General features: G+C 40.9%; 1 protein-coding gene across 2 annotated transcripts in view; it reads left to right on the top strand.

The window, feature by feature from the left end:
* The window catches only part of Zfand3 (zinc finger AN1-type containing 3), a 191,300-nt gene that overhangs the window by 142,801 nt on the left and 24,026 nt on the right, over positions 1 to 24,473 (top strand). For both annotated transcript variants that reach the window (XM_048347835.1, XM_048347834.1), the window contains one exon: positions 18,743 to 18,910. In XM_048347835.1, the coding sequence (XP_048203792.1) occupies positions 18,743 to 18,910 (168 nt within the window). The remainder of the gene's footprint in view (positions 1 to 18,742; positions 18,911 to 24,473) is intronic.

Here is a 24,473-nt window from a genome sequence, read left to right as displayed (position 1 = left end):
GCAGAGCTATAGTAGAAGAAATGTTATTTGTATTTATTTTACTTCGAGTTTGATGTACCTTGAAATTGAAATCTGTAATGAGCAAATAAATGAACTGTCTGGCTTTTAGTGAACTTGGAGAAGTGTCTCTTCAGAAGTCTCTCTTCAGAAAGATTCTTAAGCAGCAGTGACTAATCCAAGAACTCTCCTCCTTTAGCATAGGTTGGGCCAGCACCATCCAAGCGACATATTGATCCTTAGCTCTGCTTGAGTAGGTCTAATAGTAAACGTTTAGAAAGGAATTGCTCCCTTCAGACTCGATTACTCTCATAAGGTTTTACTTTGCTTTCATTTTGCAGTATTTTCTTTTCCCACCTCTTTTATTTTTGGTTTGTGTTTGCTTGTGACAGGGTCTCACTATGTAGTGGAGGCCGGCTAAAATTTGTGATTCTCCTACCTTGGTGTCAGGAGTGCTGGGATTCCCATTACACCTGTCTCTACAGTCCCTTTATTTATGTAGTTACAATAAGAAAAAATTCAGGTGCAAGTAGTTCATGACGATAATTCTGCCTACGTGGAAAGCTGAGGTCAGGAATATTAGAGTACCAGGCTAGCATGGGAAAAAAGTTTGTGACTCCATTCCCTCCCCATCTCAAAAACAAAGAAAAAGAAATAGAAAAAACTGAGCACACTGGCACTGGCATTTATCTGCCATCCCAATTTTATAAAAGGCTAGAAGGGCTGCAGGCCTTCATTCTACATAGCAAGCCTGAATTCAAACCATAGTACCAACAAGATGTTTTTTAAAGGAACATTTCATAGGCAGGTTTAATTATATAATACTATCAACAGACTTGCCTCATTATGTCTATATGCAATTTTACTTTTATGCTAGCAATTATATTGGGTAGATGATTTTCTCTCATAGATGTAGACTTTGTGGTTTGGTGTTTTTTTTGGCATTACTGGTGTTTTGAACTCAGGGCCTGAGTGCTAGACATGTGTTCTACTTGAACTACATTCTTAGCCCCTTCTGATAGAATTGAAAAATGATAGTTTTTTTTAAATGCTGTGTATATTTTAAAATATAATTGTAATTAGTAGAGTAGAAAGTAAAATAACCATTTGTGGAGCCATAAGGGAACTGTTGTATTGCCTGAGATTAAAGCAAACGAGACTAGAAACAAGTCAGGTTTTTCAAAAAGCACCATCTTTCTGCTCTGTAAGAATTAGCATGTTAATTCAGTTTAATATCCTTGCCTGCTGTATTTACCTCCATCCTTTCTCTCCTCCCTGCACATATTTACTCTTTGGGGTGACCTGTTTTACTTTTACCATGAAGACAAGACATGAACTAGAATAGCCTTGTATTGTTCATCGCTGCCCCCACCTCACCCCCATCAGCCTTTCCTTTACTCACTTCTCTCAGGCAGGCTGTGTGTGATATTATGATCTGTTTTTACAAAGACAAGAGAAGAGCCCCCATATCACCTGGGAGTTAAGATTAATGTGCTAAACACTTTCTCAAAGGGAAATGTTTCATTGCTGTTAGGTTCCTTTATGTTACTAAGAGGTTTATATAAAATCTTTTAAGTTGATTCAGAAGCTAAAGGGTAAAGGTGTTAAATCAAAGATGGTCCTGTAAATCTTAGAAATATCTGCCTCTATGTATTTTATCTCCTAGTAGGGTCAATATTCATGGAAACATTTCAACTGGTACATTCTATCCTAAAGAGTTGAATCAGTAACTGCACATTGTACTTGTCAGTATCACTCACTACAGGCTTTTCCGTTTCTTTGGTCTCGTGCTCTGTTGGGTTTGAAAGAGGAGGTGGCTTAAGTACTTGCTCATCTCTGATTCACTTTTTTTTCTTTTTGGTCCTTCAGATACAGCTCTTCCCTCAGGTCTGCAGTATCAGCATTTGAGGCAGAAAATTAGAAATTTGACCTACTTATGTAATATTCAGGTTCTCATCAGAAGAATATTAGGGGAGATATAAAGCTTTCATTTTTTATTAGCATTTAATATAACCATTGAGGAAAGATCAAAACAGTAAATCTGTCATGGCAAAGAAAAAAGAATTTAAAAAATGTTTTACCTTGTACACTCATCATCTTGGAGTCCTCAAGGAGCTCATTTGGTTACTGGGCTCTGGGAAAAAACGAATACTAAATGTTTGGCAAAAATTTCTCTAATTGAAAAGGTGCCACTTGCCATGTTCAACCACATTAAAGAAGCAGTTCTCACTGAAGTTTATTGTGATGTTTAAGGTGGTCATGGAGCTGCTGACCATATGTAGCATTGGCCCATTGAATAGAAGCAAGAAGAGGGAAGTAATCTGCATGCTTTATCTTCTTGTTCTTGCTGATATTTTTTTTCCCTGTAATAACTTTAGTCTACCTCAGTTGCTTATGCTAAAGAATACAATGAGGGAGTAAGGTACATAATTAGATGATCTGATAGTCAGTATATATAACAGCATTGAGTTTAAAGATATCTCATACCATGTATCTATTTCAGAACATGTCAGGGAAAGCTTACTTACTTTTAATTGTCCCTCTAGATGACAGGCCCTCTTTTTTTTTTTTTTTTGGCCAGTCCTGGGCCTTGGACTCAGGGCCTGAGCACTGTCCCTGGCTTCTTCCCGCTCAAGGCTAGCACTCTGCCACTTGAGCCACAGCGCTGCTTCTGGCCGTTTTCTGTATATGTGGTGCTGGGGAATCGAACCTAGAGCCTCGTGTATCTGAGGCAGGCACTCTTGCCACTAGGCTATATCCCCAGCCCCAACAGGCCCTCTTTGCTACCAGTCCCTGTGTTTGTGTTGTAGACCAGCTCAGTGTTTGATGCTAAAGTCAAAGGCTCGTGTTAGAGGTCTTGTTTGGATTTTACTCACTAGAAGGCTCCTATCCTGAGAAAAGGTTAATACATAAGTGAATAGCAAGCAGGTTTCCAGTCTTGTCAAGAGGAATTTTTGTACATGAAAAATAAAAATATAGTCCAGGATAAAAAGGAAAGAGAAGCATAATGTGTCTCATTGCTGTTTTAAGGGGCATATATGGCTTTGGCATTAACCTTCTTGTGATCCATATACTTCTCTTAGATCAGTGAATGCAGCTAGAAACTATGTTTTTTTGTTGGTTTGTTTATTATATGTTACCAGGAGAAAGAGTCCTGAACTTAACATTAATTAGTTGTTCGTATGCTCCACTGGTGCAGAATACCTGAACTAACACTATTTATAAAGAATTTCTTGCAAATTTAATTCCCCCTTTTTGGCTTTTGGAGGTGTTTTTTTTTTTTTTTTTTGGTGGAGGGTGGATCTGAGGTTACTTTTCAGATGCTGCTGCATAGCATGTATGTGCCTGCCAGGGGCAGCATGTTAGAGATGTAGCGGTATTACTGGAAGCAGTGTGCTAGAACAGCCACAAAAGGCTGCATTATAAATCATCAGAGCCTTGCAATGATGCTGCCCATTAAGGAGACTTTTCCCCCCTACTCAGTTCCTGGCTGTACTAATAGAACAGTGCATCAAGCAAGGCTGTAAATAAAAGTTATTACCTAATAGGTGGGTGCCGAAGTGGAACGGACGGGAGCTGAGGCATGGAGGCCTTATTACTGCTCATCAGCAATTATAAACAGGATAAAGTGTCAGGGACTTGCGCTGATGCAGCGACAGCTAATAGGGGTTGGAGATGACACTGGGCCATGATAGGATGATGTATGCTGATGGCTTTTTACTGCCTCATCTTGCTCCTTGCTTTCAAGACAAGTTGTGTTATCCGTTTTCCTGCTTGCTCATCTGTCTGAAGAGAGACAGTCCCATTGCCTCTCCTGCCATCAGGTGGGCTGGTACTTATTCCTCATACCTGTGTCTGCTTTTAACGCATCTCCTTCATGAGATGTCTTCAGAAATATTTCATAATCATGACCGATTAAAGCCATAATCTTATTGTATTGCCTGTTGTCATGGTTATAAATCACATCTTCAGAAGTGGTTGTTTATGTGGAAGATGGGGCCAGCTGGGGCTCTGTGGTTAGCCAGCCAGTCCAGCACTTTATTAAAAGACCACTATGACAGAGTCACGTACTAGGTGATGCCATAGGGACATGCAAAAGAAGTGATAAATGGTGCAGCTTTAGAGAACAACAGATGTAACTTACATTTATTTCACAAAGACTGGGGGAATACAACAATCACTAGGAGCAAAAACAATACCAATGTAGTCTTATCTCTTTTAAAGAGTGACTTCCCTAGTGAAATGCTTATAATTACTAGAGGTAATGAGAGATACTGGAATGTGGAGAAAAAGTGATAGATCCTATTTTCAAATGAATGGAAAACTTCAAATATAGCAATACTTTGGGGTAGCACATGAACATCTAATACTTGGTAAAATTGAGATACAGCTGTTTAGTTTTCACCACATACGTCACTAAATCAGAGTAAATAGACTTTTGAGATAGGGAATTATATCAGAGACAGGAAAGAATACTTTTTTAAAAATTAATTTATTTATTAATTGAACACAAATTTTTTTTTTGGGTGGGGGGGCCAGTCCTGGGCCTTGGACTCAGGGCCTGAGCACTGTCCCTGGCTTCTTCTTGCTCAAGGCTAGCACTCTGCCACTTGAGCCACAGCGCCACTTCTGGCCATTTTCTGTATATGTGGTGCTGGGGAATCGAACCTAGGGCCTCGTGTATATGAGGCAAGCACTCTTGCCACTAGGCCATATCTCCAGCCCCGAACACAAATATTTTTGACAAGGAAAAGGTACAAAAGAGTACAGTTACGTAGTAGGGCAGTGTGTACATTTCTTGTGATATCTTATGCCCTGTTTTAGGAAAGAATACTTTTGAGAAGGGTTACCAGTTGATAGAGGCATTTATGAGTGTTCACATGGTAGTTCACAAGTTATCACTTGTGTCCTTAAGTGATACACTTTATACGATATCTTCCAGACTAACCTATCAAGAGACTACCTACAAGTAGAGAAATGATCATGTTATGTGAATATAAGACAAAGTCAGACATTAATTATTAGTTTTTTTCTGATGCTTTAAGTATATAATTTTTAAGACTCACATGATAATCTTATCATTAAAGCCTAAACCAACTAAGAATGTTACCTTTTAGTTCATAAAATGCCTTGTTATTAAGTTAATGTAAAGAGGCTTTTTCTTGTGCATCTAAAATAAAATTTATTTATCAAGAGAATCAATTTTATATTTACTTATTAAGAGAATTCTGTGGGAAGTGGCTGGGGGTTTCAAGAAATAGAGAGATGAGTCTGGGAAGTTTTTTGTTTTTTGAAAACATAACTGACACAAATTGACAGCTAATTAGAGTAAAATGAATAAAGAATGTAAAGTACGAACCTAGGGAACTGAGGAAGGAGAGGATGTGGTGATGTCAGTGAAAGAAAGGAAAGGAAAACCGGTTGAAACTATTCTTGACTTCTGATTAAGTTTTAGATAATCTGGTAGGGAATTATAAATATGAACCTAGTATGGAAATTATCAACCTAGAAGCAACAACTAAGCTGTGTAGAGAGTAAGGAAATGGATGCAGAAGAACAAGGAGCTAAGGACTGACTATTCTCAGGGGAACAGGAAAGAAAGGGTGGGCGAGTTAAAGAAGCTTTTTACAGAATCATTAAAGATACATGTAAAGAGGGGTCAGGAAATGGGAAGATTAGGGAAAGCTGTTGCTGTGGTTTGCAGACCACTAGACAAACCGAAAGAAGTTAGTATAATATGATCTGAGATCACTAACAGGCCCTTGGTAATAAGGAAATAAAATCAGGATGCAGAATTGTTCATTATAGAGCTAATTGCACTATTAAAAAAATAATGAATGTCCTGACGCAGTGGTGGCTCATTCCTGTCATCCTAGCTACTCAGGAGGCTGAAATCTGAGGATCACAGTTCAAAGCCAGATGGGTAGGGGAGGGGAAAGGAATGGGGGAAAAAAAACCAGGCAGGGCAGAAAAGTCTGAGACTCATGTCCAGTTAATGGCCAGAAAACCAGAAATGGAGCTGTAGCTCAAAGTGATAGAGTACTAGCCTTTAGCAAAAAGAGCTCAGGGACAGCACCCAGGCCCCAAGTTCAAGCCTCATTACCTAATAATAATAACAGTAATAATAGTAATGTAATGATGATGATTATTACAATGTAGAGATGGCTAAAATAGTAATATGTTTTACCCTTGTTAAAATCCAAACAAAAGGCATCCAGGAATAGAAGAAAGGAAATATTAGAGAAGAAATTGGAGAGGTATTAACTAGTGGCAGAAACCCCTGATACATTCTTTTCCTTCCAAGGGTATTAGGAAGAAGATAGAGATACTGATATTCTCTTCCCATGTAGAGATAGTTGGCTGAGACAAGATGAACTAGACAGTTCATCCTAGAACATCACTGTTTTCTGGATGAAAACATAGATAATGCCATAAGCTGAAAGTAATAGCTCTTCACGTGATAACTGACTGCTTTGCAGATAACAGAAATGTGAGCAGAAAGTATCTGAAGGATGTATTGAGCAAGTGAGAGAAGTCAAAGACTGTGTGATTGGGGAAGGAGGTGGACTTGGAATCTGGCCCAGTCACATTAGAGAATGCAGATCTGGGAAGAAGGTGGTCAGTCAGTGGAGTCAGGGAAGAACCAGTCAGGACTATAAATATAAATGACAGGAAGCCACAAATCCCTTTGTCTCATCAAGAAACTTGAGTATGAGAACTTATTTGTTTTGTTTTACCTTCTCTTTGGGCCTTGTTTAATAAGTGAAATTTCACTCTATTAGTGGAAAGTAATCCTTACAGAGAGTTCACAAGCTTGCCTTCTTAAAAATCACAAAGTAGAGCTGTGGCTCAAGTGGTAGACCCTCCCGCCTTGAGCAAAAACACTGAGAGAAAAGAACCCAAGCACTGAGTCCAAGCCCAAGTACTGGCACAAAAATAAGTTCAGTAAGTAAAAATAAGTGGGCCACACTCTGACAACCTCTGTTCCAGCAGTTGTTTCTCTTTAGCCAGGTGCCAGTAGCTTGCTCTGTAAATCCTGGCTACTCAGGAGGCTGAGATCCCAGTGTGACTGTTTGAAGCCAGCCTGAGCAAGAAAGTCTGTGAGACTCTTATCTACAATTGACCACCAGAAAGTTGGAAATGGAGCAGTGGTTCCAGTGGTAGAACACTAGCCTTAAGAGAAAAAAACAAAACAACAAAAAAAGCACAGGGACAGTGCTCAGGTCCTGAGTTTAACCTTGGAGGCATTTCTATCATGGGAGGACTCCATATTAGGATTAGTCTAAACAGCCATGTGCCTCTGTGGCTCCATTCTCTAGCTTCCCCACTATGCATCTAGCATAGTTTGGGTGCATATCCATACTCTGCTATTAAAGCTTATTTAGCCTTATGCTCCCTGCTGTTCCGAATTCTCTTGTTTCATTACCAATATCCACCCACATAGTTTCAGAAAGCCATTCCCAAATCACAGTACCACAATTCTGGATTTTTAGCTCAATGGATGGGGGAATTTGTTATACACTACGCATTTCCTACATTCATCTGCCCTGTAAAACTTATTAAAAATGTATACGTATATGAGCAAGAAAATAGGGCATTTATCTCAGATTATGTTCATTTTTCTGTTACTTTAGCAAGGAAGAGAGACTATAGCAGACAATCTTTACCTTGGATTTCCTTGAGAAAATATAATGGTGCTGCTGTTCTGTTTTTTTTTTTTTTCCTTGAAAGGTTTAAGTCTTCTGTAAAGATAGTGTCATTACAATATAGCTTGAATTTTTTGTCTAATATAGAAGATGGCTTTTAAAAGAGGTTGGATGGGAAGAGGGAATTAGTGCTGTCTTGAATGGGAGATATTAGCTGTGGCAGCATTTGTTTTCCAGCTTGGCTCTAACTGATAGTTCCTGTAACTGACAAGATTCAGCTTCACTTTTTCCTTGGCAACCTGTTGATAAGTCCATTTCTAGAAGATTAAAATCACATATTGAGATCTTGGTCATCTTTATTCCTGGAACAGTAGTACTTGCAGTAATTGATACAATTAAAAACCAGTCCTTACTGGGGTTGGAAGAGTATAGACTGATAAGCATGTAAAAGTCGGTGACTTAATCAGCCAAGTGCTTACAGGTAAGTGTTGATTTCACTTCAAACCTGGGGAAGCATGAGCTTTGACCTTTATTCTTGATTGCGTGCTATAACCATTTGTCACACGCTTTCCCATCAGGCTAAGCATAACCAGTTTTTCTGGGAAGGAATTATGTTAAGCACTCTCACCAATCATCTTCCAAATATGGCAACTGTGGAATATACTTGTGAATTTTTAAATGTAATTTTAGACTTGCTAGAAAGTAATGAAAATATTACATAAAATTCTAATGTTTTCCCACTCAGATGCCCACACTGCATTGGCTTTTTATCTTTGTATGTTTGTCTATATGTGTATATTATCCATATCCTTAACATTTGATTAAGCTGCAGACTTGATGTTCGTGTGTGTATGTATGTGTATGTGTGTATGTGTACGTGTGTATGTGTGCGTGTGCTAGGGCTTTAACTCAAGGTCCTTCAGCTCTTTGGTGTTTAATTGGAGATAAGTGTCTCATAGACTTTACTGCCTAAGCTGGCTTCAAATCCTCAATCCTCAACTGAAGTAGCTAGGATTACATAAGAACTTGTTTGTAATTCTTAAAAATCAAGATTCTTTATGGCCACAAACAACTTTCAAAATTGGGAATTTTATATAACAATTGATTTTGAGTACAGAAATCTTGATAATTCTTTCCTCAAAGAGAGTTGAGGAGAATCCACTGAGTTAAAATATTAGATATACCTGTTCCCCTCATCTTTCAGATGAGAGCAAAAGATACTTTATCATATTTTTAATTTTTTAATTTATCTTTTAAGTAATTGCACAAAAGGTTTTTCAGTTCAGCATGTCAGTTTATGAGTACAATGCAGTTTGATGAGTGTCACCCCATCCATTATTCTCGCTCATCTCTCCCACCTATCCCCTCAACTTACTTGGCCCATTTGTACATTGAGTACTAGGACTATATTTTACCCAACCTTCTTCTCTCCAATTGTCTGCCCCTCAACATCATAAATTTTATGCAAATTTTCTTCCCTCTTATTTTGCACCAGTTTTACAATGGGATTCTCTTTCCTTTGTATACCAGTATTTAAGACAGCTTTCTTCAGCTCTCCTAAACCTATGGATATACTTGGTTATACCTACTGACCACTGATAGAGCCCTACTAAGGAAGACCTCCTGTTCTTGTCCCGGGGAGATAAGCCTGCAGAATTACTGCTGGGCATTTTAGAAGAAATCTGAATTTAGATTAATTTAGCTTCACATCAGAAGGAGTTCAAGTGAGGCACATATATTATTTATTTATAAGCTTACAGATTTGCCCAGAGAGTAATTGTCAGCAGACTAGATTTGGGGTAGGGGAAACTAAGTGATAGGTAGGAAGAGGAACTGAATTAAACTGATGCTAAATTAGAAACAGAAATAGTTTAAAAACAAATCAGCTGTTTAATTTTAGCATCTACTCAGTTATGCATTCAAGCTGATTTCTTTTAAACAGCAAAATATAAATGTTCATACATTTTTCCCTTTCATTAAACCTAAAGCACGCATCTTACAGGATGACAGCCTCTCATAGCAAGATTACAATCTTTAGGAACTTGTCCTATTACTGAAGTCATTTTCTTTTTGTTTGTCCTCCTCCTTTTCCTTCTCTTCCATCATCATCATTTTTTTATTTTGGGGGTAGGGGGTCAGTCATGGGGCTTGAACTCGGGGGCCTGGGTGCTGTCCCTGGGCTTTTCTGCTCAAGGCTAGGGCTTTACTACTTTGAGCCACAACTCTACTTCTGGTTTTCTGGTGGTTAATTGGACATAAGAGTCTTACAGACTTTCCTACCTTCCAACCACAATCCTCAGACCTCAGCCTCCTGAGTAGCTAGGATTACAGACATGAGCCACCAGTACCCAGCCATTGTTTTTATTTTTCATCATCGAATATGAAACATACTTGATCCTTGCAAAAAGGCAAAACAATTAGAAGATTAAAAACACACAAAGGTAGAAAATTTATACAGCGTACTTGACTTTTTGTAAGTATTTTTAAACAATAATTTAGAAAAATTACCTAAATTAAGTGTCTTGTTCATCTTTATCCATTTTTCTACTCTACCTCTGTAGTCAGTCTTTCTCCATAAAAGACACTTAGATTCAAGCCTCCTGGCAGAGGAGTCAGGCCCAGATGAGGTTCACTCCTGGCCAAACCATAGGTGTTTCAGAGACCAAGATGTTCCCTCTGTCCTCTCTGAATACAAGTCAGCAAGAGGAGCAAGTGCCATGGTCACAGGTACTTCCTGTGTTACTCAATGTAAAATTATATGTGTATAATTTTATCTCTAGACTTTATGGCATTATGGGAAGTAGAAGACTTATTCTATATTTGTAGGAAGTGTAACTTCTTAAATACTGATACTGAGAAATGAAATGAAAGTCAATCTTACACTCAGTTGGATGAAAATAAATATGGATAGACACTTTTTTGGCCTCTCAAATTTTCTCTTTACCTTGAATTGGTCAAAATAAACCTGATCTTACTCTTCTGGTAGTACTGGAAAAGGTAATAGGATAGACGTTCAAGGGTAGTCCCACTAAGTATGCCTTTGAAAGGTACATGGTGGTAGAATGATTTGTAGTCAAGGAAATGAGAGGGCTGAGTAGATGGACTTTCAGAATTAGCTCTTTCTCTTGGGTATCTTAATCTTGCTTTTCTGTGTTTTGTTTTGCCTTAATACTGTTCCTTTGTTCTGTGTTGCACTCTATTAATTCTACAAAAGCAATATTTAAAAAAAATCAATTGATTAATTCTTAAAATACCCAAACAAGTTATAAGAAGGAAAGATTATCTATTGAGGGTTATTGTCAGTTTCAATGAGAACTGGGGGGGGGGTGCAAAAAAAACACCTATAGGGAACAGTGATAGGATTTAGTTGGGCAGGAAGGAAAGTTTATGCTAACATAGAAGCGAAAACAAGGATGAGCCACAAAGTGTGACTCCTGTATCTATTCCTTGTTGGCCTGACAGGTTTTTCTGACCAGCCACCTTGTAGAATTTAGCTTCTACTGAAGCCCTCTTGTTAGTGTCGTGAGTGGCACTTAACTAAGGATAGGTATTAGGCTTTTCAGGAGAGCCCAGAGTGCTTTGTAGGTTTGTAAGCTACCAGCCCGAGTGTGTTCCTTTTTATAAGGAGGTCTGATACACATGAGCTGTCGGAATCTAGCAGACAGCTTGAGAAGAGGAAGCCTTGACTTCTGCCTGTAGTCTGTAGGGCCACAGAAAGCTGAAAAGACATGTTTGCCTTTTCTCGTTATTAAAAGAAACAGAATTTCAAATGAAGATATATGGCATTTCTTGTGAAGGAACCTTTTTGTATTCCTAGAAGTAATTAGGAGAAATTTTTGTAGATGGATTTTTTTTCAAATAACATGAATATAACTTAAATGCAAGATATTAAGGCCAAGGTATGACAGATGGTAGAAAGTTAGCATAGCAAAGGAGAGGAGAATAGAGAGACACTGATTTATGTCAATTAAATATTTAACTACAACACACAGAAATTCAGAGGGTTAGTGGGATTGGGAAGAAGAATATAGGATGAAAAATCTTAGAAATTATTTTCTTTAAAAAAATAAACACAACTTTTTTTCCCCTGTGTGGTATAGTGGACTGAATGTGAGGCCTCATGCTGTTAAGCATGCACCCTAACACTTGAGTTGCACCTCTAGTCCCATTTTGCCTTCATTGTTTATTTTTAGGATAGGGTTTCCCTTAATATCCATGCTAGCCTGGACTGCTATCCTTCTCCTGTGCTTACCCCCGTTGCTGGGGATGACAGGCATGTGCCACTATTCCCAGCCATTATGGTGGCATATATCATCATGGCTTGTGACTTCTGAGTGTTCTATTGCTATAATTTAAGCTACCTACTGGCGTCGTTTGTCTACACAGCTGGAAAGACTGTCTAGTTGTAGAGCACTTTGCTAGGCATGCTCAAGGCCCTGGTTCTGATTTCCAGGGGGAAATTTGCAAGGAAAGAGGGTTTCTCCATAGTAGTAGCTTCTGCCTTCTGTCATGAGGCTCAAAATCAGGTACTTAGGAGATTTTGGTGCCTTCTGATTTATTTTTTTTTTTTTTTAAGCACACCAAGAAGTACAGAGACCTTTGGTGCTTTCTCAAGATAATCAACCCTACTGCTCTCCCTTCACCCATCCCCATATTGTATTTCCAGAAGGGAGAAGAGTCATAGATCTTTCAATCTCTAGATTGTAAGGCAGCCTACTCTCAGATATCTCTAATAGCAAAGGAGAGAGGCAAAATAACTTGGAGATGAAGGATAGAGGTGGGGTTAGAGAAAGGGGGATTGATGTTTAGGGATTTTTGTGCGCCACAGATTATAAACAGCTGACTTTAAATGGCTGTGATCCAGGACTTTGCATCTTGCATGTACTTTAAGACCAATTAATCTCCATGTCACATGAAGATGATGGCATTTTTCACAGAAAAAATATAGTAGCTTTCAGAACCTCATTCTATGTCCACATAATGGGTTAATAGGCTAATTATTCCAAAAGCATGCTAGGATCATTAGAAAGATAAGAAAAAAATCCTAGTCAAAGTACATTTTTTTAAAGTATCTTTGTGGCACTCAGAGTAATATGCCAGGAGAGGATGAATGTAATCCCCCCTTACCCTCTACTCTGAAAGCCAAACATGGAAACATGGAGAGGAAAAGACTACAAGACAGCTGTTTTTTTTCTTCAATGTGTCTTTCTTTCTTTAAATTAGTTTTTCCAGTGAGAGTGTTGTATTTTTCGTGGTCAGAGGTTTTAGCAGCTAAGGTTCTTTTAAATGGTGGAAGGAGAGCACAGTGATGTGTAAGGGTTCATTAATTACTGCTCTTACTGATGTTTGCACAGGCTGTCGGGATCATAAATGTCAATCTGTCAAGAGACTCTGATAGGTTCTAAAAATCTGATTGAGTACCTCAAAAGCTGTCATAGAGCCTGAGATTAAACAGATTCATCTTTCTTGCGTAGAAGTAAGGCAAGGTGTAGGTGAAGGGAATAGAAAAGGCGCTCTTCCCTTTGTTGCTAGTTTTCTTCTCCCACTCTCCTGTTCTATATTGAGTATGGGCTTGTACAGAAAGCTCAGCGCCCACCTGCGATGTCACAGTCCACAGTGCTGGTGAGCAGCCTGGGGTGTGCTCGCTGCCAGCTGTACAGTGACAGGAGATTAAGAGAGACTGGGATGCAGCACTGACAGGCCTGACACAGTTTATTTTGGAAGTTTTCAGGAGAGGACATGAGGAATAAAGACAAGAGCAGTGACAGTAAAGAACAAATGTGAATTTCTGTCAGAGACAAAACAGAATTTTAGAAGAAGTAGCTCTGTTTGTTGGCTCCAGTGAAGCTTTCCAGCTAAAATGTGCTTAAATTGAAAATCTTAACACCCGGTTTTTCTTTTTTCAATTGGCTAGGAACATATAATTAGAAGTATTTCTCCTGTCAGAAGATTTTTGTTTTTAAATCATTGTATTTATTTTCTGTTAACATTTAAGCAGTGGTTGCTGACAAGGATAACATACTTTTTCTTAATATTTTCTTTTGAAGATGTGATGTGATATCTTTGTCATCCTGATACACCTTGGCAGAGAGGGAGGGGTCTTCTGAGTACCTAGAACTAAGAACCTAGCATGGGAGTACAGTGGCGTGCATGAGTATTCCCAGACTAGATTATGTTCTCAAGAGAAAGCATACTGGAAAAAATCTGCTTTCTTGGCTTTTTATGAAGGACCTTAATTAGAAGTCACTCTCAACTCCTGGGGTGGGAACAGTCTCCAGCTTGCCACTACAGTCCTCCTGCTGCTAATGAGCATGCTCCTTGCAAAGACTTGTTTCTTCTGACAGTTAAAGCTGCATATGAGAGTTATTTCTGTTCACCTTGCTCTCCACATTTAACCCTTACCTCCCAAGTTAAGAGGGTGCAAGTAGATTAATTAGGCATTTTCTGCCATTGTTTTAGGAAATTGAAAACACTTCAAGGTAACATAAATGATACTTGTAAGCAAAATGTAAATGCTCAACATCCAATTTATTCTAGTATAAACAGTAGATAATTCCTTTAATGCTAGCCATGTTTGAATCTTTTTTCTGGTTGTCTTGTTCTAATTGACATTAAATTTATAATTGAATAGTTGAATTATTTATTCAGTTCATTATTATGCAATTACAATCCCAGCCCTGGACATCTGTTTCTCTTATTTAGGAAACTCACTGGATGGCGCAAGGTTTCATTAAGTAATTAACAGAGGAGATGTAAATTTCTTACACAGACATGATGGTCCTATAGACTGCTGTTTATTTCATTAGCTTCTAATTAAAACATGGAGTTGACTTGTGAGAAAAATCTAAAGAATGGTTTGCCTCATCAAGAAATTTACAGTGCAGTCCCCTTCCTGGATGGCGCATACACGCAGGTGGGACCTTAGAGAGATGAAGATAGCTGTCCCTTTAAGCTGAAGTGAAATCTAAGTGGCATATTCCAAAGCTTAAAAGCTGTGAATCTTTTAATGTCTGGGAACGGTTCCTTGGTTCTAAGGAACAATAAAAACTACAGATTCTCTTAGCAGCACAGACTCTGTATGCAGAAGTCTTCAGTTGAAGGCTTGTGCAGATGCTGGGGCGTTGTGTCTTGGAGAACAACTAGTGCTCAGTGGGGTTCTGTGAGGACAGCCAATGCAGTGAAGCCTGAAGCTGTTGACAGCACCAGGAAGCTCCTTCAGGACCTGTTACTTTAGGAAAGCTCAGTGCCTGTTGTGTACCATCAACCCATAATGTGGTAGACTTTATATTAATGTAGAATAGATAGAGGGAAATTTCAACATGCAACCTATGTGGATTCTCTTTGGTGTTATTTAATGCTCTTTAATCAGATATGGTTTGATTACAAAAATGAGAGGAAAATAGGTCAAAACTAGACAAGCCTCTTCATTTTGGGAACATCCCATCAAAGAAGATTGTGTGGTGATGATGGCTTGTGATTATGCCGATGTGATTCTCTTTTCCCGTCATAGTTTTTTTTTTTTAATTCACTTATCACTTTCTTCCTTATTTGAAAGTAGCAGTGGGTAGCATTGCCCTCTCATTTTTCTCTCCCTTCCTCCCTAGCTTTATTGCCACTGAAATTAAATTATCTTGTCTTGACAGTGGTAGGTGCACCACAGGTAGACAGTATGTTTGACAGCTTGGGCCAGACTCATGGAAAGAACTCTTAATGTGAACTCTAAGCCTGGAATGGTCCTTTTTTTTTTCATATTGTAAGTGTATAAGACCCTCCAGCTTTTTAACAGTATTAATGTTTTTCAGCTACCTCTCTCTTAGGTGAACCATTACTTTTCATCCCAGGTTGGAGGATAACTTCTTATAGGGATACCTCAAATTTAGACTCTGTACTCCAAGTAATTTTTTACTGGTTAGAGTTTTTGCTCTAGAATTTTTGTCATTAGTACTTTTTAAAAATGTGTGTAGCCAAAATGCAGGTGGCTCACACCTGTAGTCCTAGCTACTCAGAAGGCTGAGATCTGAAGATCATGGTTTGAAGCCAGCCCAGTTGGGAAGGTCTGTGAAACCCTTATCTCCAATTAACCACCAAAAAGCCAGAAGTAGAGCTGTGGCTCTAATGGCAGAGTGCTAGCCTTGAACAAAAAAGCTCAGGGACAGCGCCCAAACCCTGAGTTCAAGCCCCAGGACCAGCACACATCCAAAAACAGGGATGGTATGTGTAAATAAAGTTGTTATACAAATAGTACCCCTACAGGTTTGTGGAAACACTCAGGAGACCAGTGTGACTCATACAAAGTGAATTCCTTTTGGCTGGCTGCTTTATGATGATTTACATTTAGATTGTTGCCTGTTCCTCTGGTAGAGGAAGGGGAGTGGGTCTAATATGCCAGGCTACTTCAATCGCCATACTGACTGGGTCTGGACAGCTTCTTCCCTCAGCAGAGTGGGAAATAGGCTGATCCTACTTTCAGGTGTTTTCATCAAAAGCCTTATTTAGTTGGTTTGTATTGGGGGAAAATGTCATGTAGGACTGCAAGAATTAAATGAGATGAAAAATGAAGTTTGCAGTTGCCAAGAATGGTGCATGCCCTCTATATGCCAGTGCACTAAGTGGTGGGGTTGGAGCGGTGAGTGAACTGTCCTGCTCCCTGTTGGAGCCAGAGAATGATTTTTCTTGCTGAGAGGGAGGGAGGCTAGGAAAAGATGTTGGACAGCCTTCTATATCAACATGCTGCTTCTCACTCAAGGTACTTAAAGTAGAAGTCCCAAGACCACATTCACTCATTGTAGAAATGTTTACTGAGTTGAGGAATGGTGTGTGTGAGACCCCGGCGGGGGGAGGGGAAGGGAGGGCACATCATTGAAAAAAAAGCAGGTGAAATTTTCTGTCCTTCAATAATGTGGTAGCCATTATTGTTACAATGTCCAATGTCACAATGAGCAAATATCTGACAGACACAGAGAAGGAAGGAAAGATTTGTTTTGCTCATGGTTTCAAATATATCATTCCCTCCTGGTGGGGAGGGCATGATGACACAGGGCAGCTCCATCATGGCAGATAGGGGCCATTACAGGAAGGGGCAGGGATGCCTGAAGATGTATCCCCAGTAACCTGCTTCCTTCAGCCCATCTTTGAATAGTCTGCTCAAACTTTGAATCCATCAGTGGATTAAACCATTAATTAGATCAGAGCATTTATGATCTAATCCTCTCTGGAAATACATATGCAGAAGTGTGCTTCACTAATCTTCTGGGCATTTCTCAATCCAGTCAAGTTGATACTCTAGATTAACTGTCACAAGGGATAAGTGCTGTTGGGAAAGAGGAGGGAGGGTGCCATGAAGAAGAGGGTAGGGTGGTCTAGAGATGATGATCCAGGAGGAAGATTGCAGATTTGACTGTGGAGCAGAGACTTCAAAGGAAATGGGATCCCACAAAGATCTTTGTGTATTGTGTCCACAGAAGAAAGAGAACAGGAGGTGTAATCATCTGGAGGTAGTGGAAGAGGCTGAGAAAGAACAGAGGGAGAAAGCCCCCCGAGAGTTGTGCGATAGAGGAAAGCACATTGTCTGAGTCTTTTGAGGGTCATAGCAAGTATTTAGCTTTTCACTCTAGAGAAGAGGAGAGCAAGAGGGTTTTGAGCAGGGAAATATTGTGACTTCACTTGGGGTCACTTGGCTGCTATGTGGGAAGTAGACAGTGGTGACAGATAGGTGAACAGAAAGACCAATTAAGAGGCTCCTGTTACTCTAGGCTGGCAGAGATGGTTTGGGCTTAGATCAAGGCCTAGCGATGGAGAGGTGGGGAGTAATGGGCTCTGGATTATCCTGAGGATCTTTTTAGGGGGTCTTTTCCAGAGGCAACTTAACACAAACCGCCATGCAGCCTTGGCCAGAGGTACCTCCTTGCCATGCAATCAGTGGCAGCTGTCGTAGGTGTAAAGTTCACCAGAAAGGAAACCCACCACATGGTTCAGGAGTTTATTGGGGGAAAGCAAACTGCCAGCCCACACAAAATGGAGGCGTGGCGAGACAGAAGGGAAGGGAGAAGGGAAAGAGAAGAGAGTAAGAGAAAAGGAAAGTGAGAAAGAGAAAAGGATAGAGAGCGGGGACTGTGTTGAGCTGGATTATATATAGGAAATGGTGGATTGGATATGACCTCAGAGGAGGAGGTAACTGTCTCCAGATGTGCCAGTAACCCAGTTACTGCAGATACTGGGTGCAGACTTACACAGATGGGGGGGTGTCTGCATAGAGCCCTCCCAGGGGTGGACCTTACAGTAGGCACACAGAGCCCCCAGATGCTGCCACCCCTTCTTCTGAAAGCAAAAATTACTTACAACCTGCTTGTAACATGAACTTTATTGCATTATAGTTCATTTCTTGGGTTATGTGGGTACAAATTCTCATATACTACATCTTCCACTTCCTGTTGTGGCACAGCCTCTAGTGCCATGGTGCCAAGTGGTGCTATAACCACCCCACACTGGAGGCTGGGACAGCTGGTTCGTGAACAAGCAAGAGTACTTCCTCACTCTTAACAAAGGCCGACTTGTTTTCAGTATTAGAACCTGATTCTTCTGAGTTTTCTAGAAGCCTGAGTGAGTTTACTAGAAAAGGTCATTTAAAAAAACAACTGGTTTTGGGTATAGAATTATGCTAAGCATAGTGATAGAAAGATACTTTAGGAAGTGGGAGTGCTGGTACAGACCTGCAGTCTCACACTCAGAAGGCTGACACAGGAGCTTGAGGCCAGCCCAGCTACATAGTGAATTCTACACCAGCCTGAGAAACATAGTGAGACCCCCTTCTCAAGAAACAAAATCAATTGGATACAGCCCCTTCCAGTATCTGGAGTCCTATGAAGCATGCATACTAGCAAAGAGAATTGATTTTTGTGAGCCATCCCTACCTTCTTTTCCAGCTCAGGCTTGACTTACAGAAAGTTGCAATATAAACCAGACAAGTAAACCAGCTCTCGTTCAGTTCTTTCTTGGACAGGGGCAATAGCCTGGCCGGAAGATACTATTGGCAGTAATTAGTGAGTTTTGCTTGCAAGGCAAATCACTAACCCTGATCCCCAAATGTGTTTTTTGGTCAGATTCACAGTCTGAGAATGAGGCTTCACCAGTGAAGCGGCCACGACTACTGGAGAGGACTGAACGGGCTGAGGAAGCCAGCCGGTCTAAACAGAAGAGTCGACGTCGGTGCTTCCAGTGCCAAACCAAACTGGAGCTGGTGCAGCAGGAATTAGGATCGTGTCGCTGTGGTAAGCATCTTCCCTTGAGGTACTCTAGCACAGCTTTGGGAATGATCCCAAAGTAGCTGAAGCCCTTAGAGCTTTCTTGCAAGCTGTGGGGTTAGAGCTTGAGAAACCGGGAGCACTGGGTTCTTGCTTTTGAATACTCCTTTATTTTCTCCCCCGCTGTTCTAAGTTATAAGTCACACCATCACATCCCGTCCCTGCTGCTTACTACACTGGCTCCTTTCCGTTCATGATTTTACAAATTAACCAAACCAGCAAAATTTTGTGCCATAAAATTCAGATGTTTTAATTCTAAATGAGCTTCTTACTGTTTATAATAAAAGATTTCCTTTCATATCCTTTTAAAATTAACATTTGATTGGAAATTTTCTCTCATGAATCTCAATTCATGGGAGGAGTTAATGGTTATAAAGTTACTAGTTATAAAGTTATAACTCTTCTTCTCAAATCTCAAGTGCCATAACATCACAGGATTGCCACACAGGAGTGTGCTTACTTGCACTGGAACAAAACTTAAGGTCAGTTCTTCCTCACCTCTTGACCACATGCGTTATATCACATAGAGGTAAAACTTTGGACCCGTGTTATTTTAGTTTTCTTGGCCTACTTTTTACTTTCTGTTATTAAATTGATCAGTGGACATTCCTTTGAACCTGGACCTGACTTCTGAGAAATTAGCTTTAGGAGTTTTCACCTCCTAAACAGCCATGGAATAACTATTACTGGCAGTGATAAAATTGCATTTCCTGCATCTGTCTTCTGGAGAGAAAGTCTTTGCTGCTTCAATTGCCCCTCATTTTTCTGTCCATTTTGGAAATGACAGGGCAGGGCAGCTGGCCTGGCAGAATTCTCCTGGAAACTGAGTTGTAGCTTGTGTTCCTGGCTTGAGCAGCTATCTGTCACACACTGCTGTGTGGTGCCGCCAGGTGAAAGTAAAGGTTCAGCTGCAGAAAAAGGTGTAGTGGGTCAGAGAAACATTTCCTCTGGGGCATTCCCTCAGGCTGTTCAGTGCTGCGGAAGGATATTGGGAAGGGGACTGACATGAGAGCTGGGAGTAGAGGCTGTCAGCAGAGCTGGCACACTCTAGTCGGATCTGTGTATATGGAAGAGTCCAGGGGAGTCCTGCGCCTTATTATTTTTTTGTGTGTGCCAGTCCTAGGGCTTGAACTCAGGGCCCGGACACTATCCCTTAGCTTCTTTGCTCAAGGCTAGTGCTCTACTACTTTAGCCATAGCTCCAAGTCCATCCAGCTTTTGGGAGGTTAATTTTAGAGATTGAGTTTCATGGACTTTTCCTTCAAACCACAATCCTTAGATTTCAGTCTTCAGAGTTCCTGGGATTACAGGCATGAGTCACCAATGCCCAGCTCCAGCACCTTCTTATTCTAGCTTAACCCTAAGAGGATTTTAGAAAATTTCAAAATTCTTGGTGAAACAGAACAAAAAGGAAGCTGTGAAAGAGTTTTCCTCACGCCTGTAATCCTAGCTACTCAGAAGGCTAAGATCTGAGGATCATGGTTTGGAGCACCTAGTCCAGACAGAAAAGTCCCCGGTGAAACTCTTACCTGCAATTAACCACTTAAAAAAACGGAAGTGGAACTGCTGTGGCTCAAGTGGTAGAACACTAGCCTTGAGTACTAAGAGGCTCAGGGACAGTGCCCAGACCCTGAGTTCAACCCCTACGACCAAAAAAAAAAAAAAAAAAGCGGTGGGGGAGGGGAGGGGCTTTCCAATTCCTTAAGGCTTGCAAATTCTTGTTTTTGGTTGTTCCTCAGTTAATATGATCACATTTTTCAGTACCTACGTTCCTGTTTTCTTCTCGAAAGCAACTGAATCCTCATATTACACAAGATTTGCCACAGCAGATCCAGCATTTGGTCCACCAAATGTGCTGTCTTGCCTCTGGCAGTGACTGATGCTTCTTCTCTTGTTAGGCAAGCAGTGAGAATTCACAGTGTAGTGTGTAATCCAGAAGTAATGTAACACATCTCCTAGTTTACCCTTCAGCTTTGATGCACACTACCCAATTTCCTAAGGTGTTAGCACCCAGCTAAAATCAAGAAATAGTTGTTAGGTGGCACCCTGTGCCCTCAACAAAACCAGCTACTGTGGCTGTTCTGCCAAGCTGTTCATCCTCCTTTGGACCCTGAGCTAAATGTCTGTTGGTCTTGGCACAGACTTGCATTTTTTTTTCTGTCTATCTAACACATAATCTCTTTACCTTGTGCAATTCTGAAGGGTCTACGAAGAGAAAGATAGGACTTTTCTGTTGAGGAAGAAAGCCCTGAGCTTGATGTAGTCCCTTCACATGGAGCCCTGCTGTAGAGCTAGGACTTCAGTTTGGCTCACTGAGAGTCTTTCTCCATGTGCCCACCTGTCAAGCTTGAACAGATGAAGGACAGCAGTGAGAACTTATACCTCTGGGATTATCTTTGACAAATAGCTTTTGTGTTCCTCATTCCTGACTGCCTTGTTGGAAAGGGTAAGTTGTACGGTTATTTCCTTGAGGATTCGTGGAGTGTTGGAGAGATACTTAACTGCCCTGAAAGGCTTTAGAGGGGTAAAGCACAGTAATTTACTACTGAAAGTGAAGACTCAGGAAGGTAGTTTGAACTCAAACAGAACACTTCTTCACTGCAGAAAATCTTTCTTTTATATGCATTCACAATCTTTTCTTCCATTCCCCTTCCACTCCATACAGGTTATTAACTGCTGACAAGAAATTCACATCTCATAAATAATGCTTAAGAGCTATTGCTATATAAATTGAATGTGTTATGAATTGTGATGGGCCTTTTTGTAGCATTCGATGCCTAGAGCAGGAAGAACAGAGGATGTCATTTTCATTAATTTCTAATGAGGTGCCAATTAAAGGCAGGGAAGAAGCTCCAAAGGGAAGAGTGGCCAAGCTCTCCTGAATCCTCCGCCCCGGGGCTGTCATCCAAACACTGCCAGCAAAGTCTTCTCTAAAAATTCCATTCAATTACAGTCTCATCCAGAGCACACACAGACACATTCAGCTTCCCTTTGATCTTCAAAAGAGCAATTTGTAAGGCGAGTTCTGAGCCTTCTCACATAGGGAACAGCTATAGGTGATAGGAATTGTTAATTGCCAAGACACGTACTCCATGGATTGTCAATAAGAAGGTGAGTTTTGAGGATGAATTTTCCCCTGCCTCACTGTGACGAGATAACCTTTAAGTCAACAATACCGAAGTAACACCCTTTCCCTGTGAAATCTTTCAGGGTGCCAATTAGGAAAGGCATGTGGTGAGGCTGGAATGGCATTCTGCATCCCAGAGTATCTTTGGTACTTCGCACAGAAGGAAACAGTTGCAGGACGTGAACGTGTTTGTTTCCTTTTCTACTCAGTAGGCACGTCAATCAGCTCACTCTCCTTGCAGGACTCCAGTCTCCTGCAATGCCACCGAGAGGACATGCCTCTGAAATCTGGCCATCCCCATCAGGCCTGGGCCACATTTCAGCCATGTGACTGCTGTCTCCTCTGAGCAGATTTTTTACATAATACTCACAGCATGGCATTTTAATTGCTGTGCAGTTTCTCAGAAATAACAGAATTAAAATGTAAATACCAGTCTAAGTGCTTGCGTAAGTTTCAACATATTTTCAGTTGATAGTGACTTAACAAACTGTAAGCAGATATGCTCTCTTTTGGGACAGTGGCATTTTTATTAACCTCATGAGGAATTGACTTTATTGGTCTCAGAGTACATTTTTTTTTTTTTTTTTTTTTTTTTGCCAGTCCTGGGCCTTGGACTCAGGGCCTGAGCACCGTCCCTGGCTTCTTCCCGCTCAAGGCTAGCACTCTGCCACCTGAGCCACAGCGCCCCTTCTGGCCGTTTTCCATATATGTGGTGCTGGGGAATCGAACTGAGAGCTTCTTGTGTAGGAGGCAAGCACACTTGCCACTAGGCCATATTCCCAGCCCTCAAAGTAAATTTTCTATTCACTTTTGAAACTCAGTATGCTGTAGCTCTGGCCTCTGAAGTACTTTATTGTATTCATGTGCCTCAGTGGTCTTTTCTACCCTATCATTCAAACCAAATTCAGATTGAGATGACTGTGCAAAGCAGTTTACTAGGTTTTATAGGGAATAGAGGAACATTTCTTTGGGAATACAGAAGATATAATACAGAATCTAGGAACTCAGTGTAGGTTAAAGTTGAGGGACATTAGAATTACTTTGAGTCTGTCTTAAGACAGATTGCTGAGGCAGGTGCTTATTGCTCACTCCTGTAATCTTAGCCAGTATCATGGTTTGAGACTCCATCTCAACCCATAGACAGGTCAGTGGTTTGTGCCTATCATCTCAAGCTACGTGGGTGACTGAGGGTGTGAGGATTTTAGTTGTAGGCCAGCCAAAGGCATATAAGCCCATGAAACTCTTGGAGGGAACTCATGGAGGGAAGCTAGGCATAGTGGTGTGTGTGTCTGTGATCTTATCAGTGATGGAAGCCTAAGTTGATGGAAGTATGTGTGTGCAGGAAGTGAGACCCTAAATCAAAAATAGCCAACAGAGGGCTGGGGATATAGCCTAGTGGCAAGAGTGCCTGCCTCGGATACACGAGGCCCTAGGTTCGATTCCCCAGCACCACATATACAGAAAACGGCCAGAAGGGGCGCTGTGGCTCAAGAGGCAGAGTGCTAGCCTTGAGCAGGAAGAAGCCAGGGACAGTGCTCAGGCCCTGAGTCCAAGGCCCAGGACTGGCCAAAAAAAAAAAATAGCCAACAGAAGGTGGGAGGTACAGCTCAGCAGTATGGCACCAGCCAAGCATGTATAAGGCCCTGAGTTCAAACACCAGTAGTACTGCCAAAACAAATTACTAACCTTCCCCTCAAAAAAAAAAAAAAAAAAGTCCCACAGAAGTTGGGCACCACTCCTGGACGTTTTGATTCAGCAAAACAATCCCCAGATGACGTTGATAGTGCTGGCCTTAGGACCACATTTTGAGAACCTTCTCATAAAAAAAAATTTCCTCTAGGCTCTACGTCATTAGTGGTTCTTGCTTGAGCCTACCTTTATTATGATGGCTGCAGAATAATGTCTTTTTAAAGAAAATTTGTTTTGGTAGGGTAAGGTTTGCCAGAAAGGAAACCTGCCACATGGTTCAGGCAGAAAGGAGTTTATTGTGGCGAAAGCAAACTGCCAGCCCACACAAGATGGGGGCACGGGGAGACAATGGGGAAGGAAGAAGGGGAAAAGAGAGAAAGGAGCAAGAGAGAGTAATAGAGAAAAGGAAAGAGCATGGGGCTGCATTGAGCTGGATTATATAGGAAAAGGTAGGACATATGGCCAGGTGGATTGGAGGTGAGCTCAGAGGAGGAGGTAACTGCCTCCAGGTGTGCCAGTGACCTAGGTAACTCAGGTACTGGGCGCAGATTTAAACAGGTGGGGTCGTCTGCATGGAGCCTTCCCAGGGGTAGGTGGACCTTACAGGTAGCAACTGGGTTTGAACTCTGGGTTCGTGATGCTAAGCCACATGCTAAGCAGTAACTCTGCCACTTGAGCCATGCCCCAGCCTTTTTTTTTTTTTTTTGCGGGGGTG

This window comes from Perognathus longimembris, chromosome 6 (assembly GCF_023159225.1).
Source record: "Perognathus longimembris pacificus isolate PPM17 chromosome 6, ASM2315922v1, whole genome shotgun sequence".
NCBI lineage: Eukaryota > Metazoa > Chordata > Mammalia > Rodentia > Heteromyidae > Perognathus > Perognathus longimembris.
The sequence above is the reverse complement of the archived record's forward strand: the minus strand, read 5'-3'. Positions and strand labels throughout refer to the sequence as shown.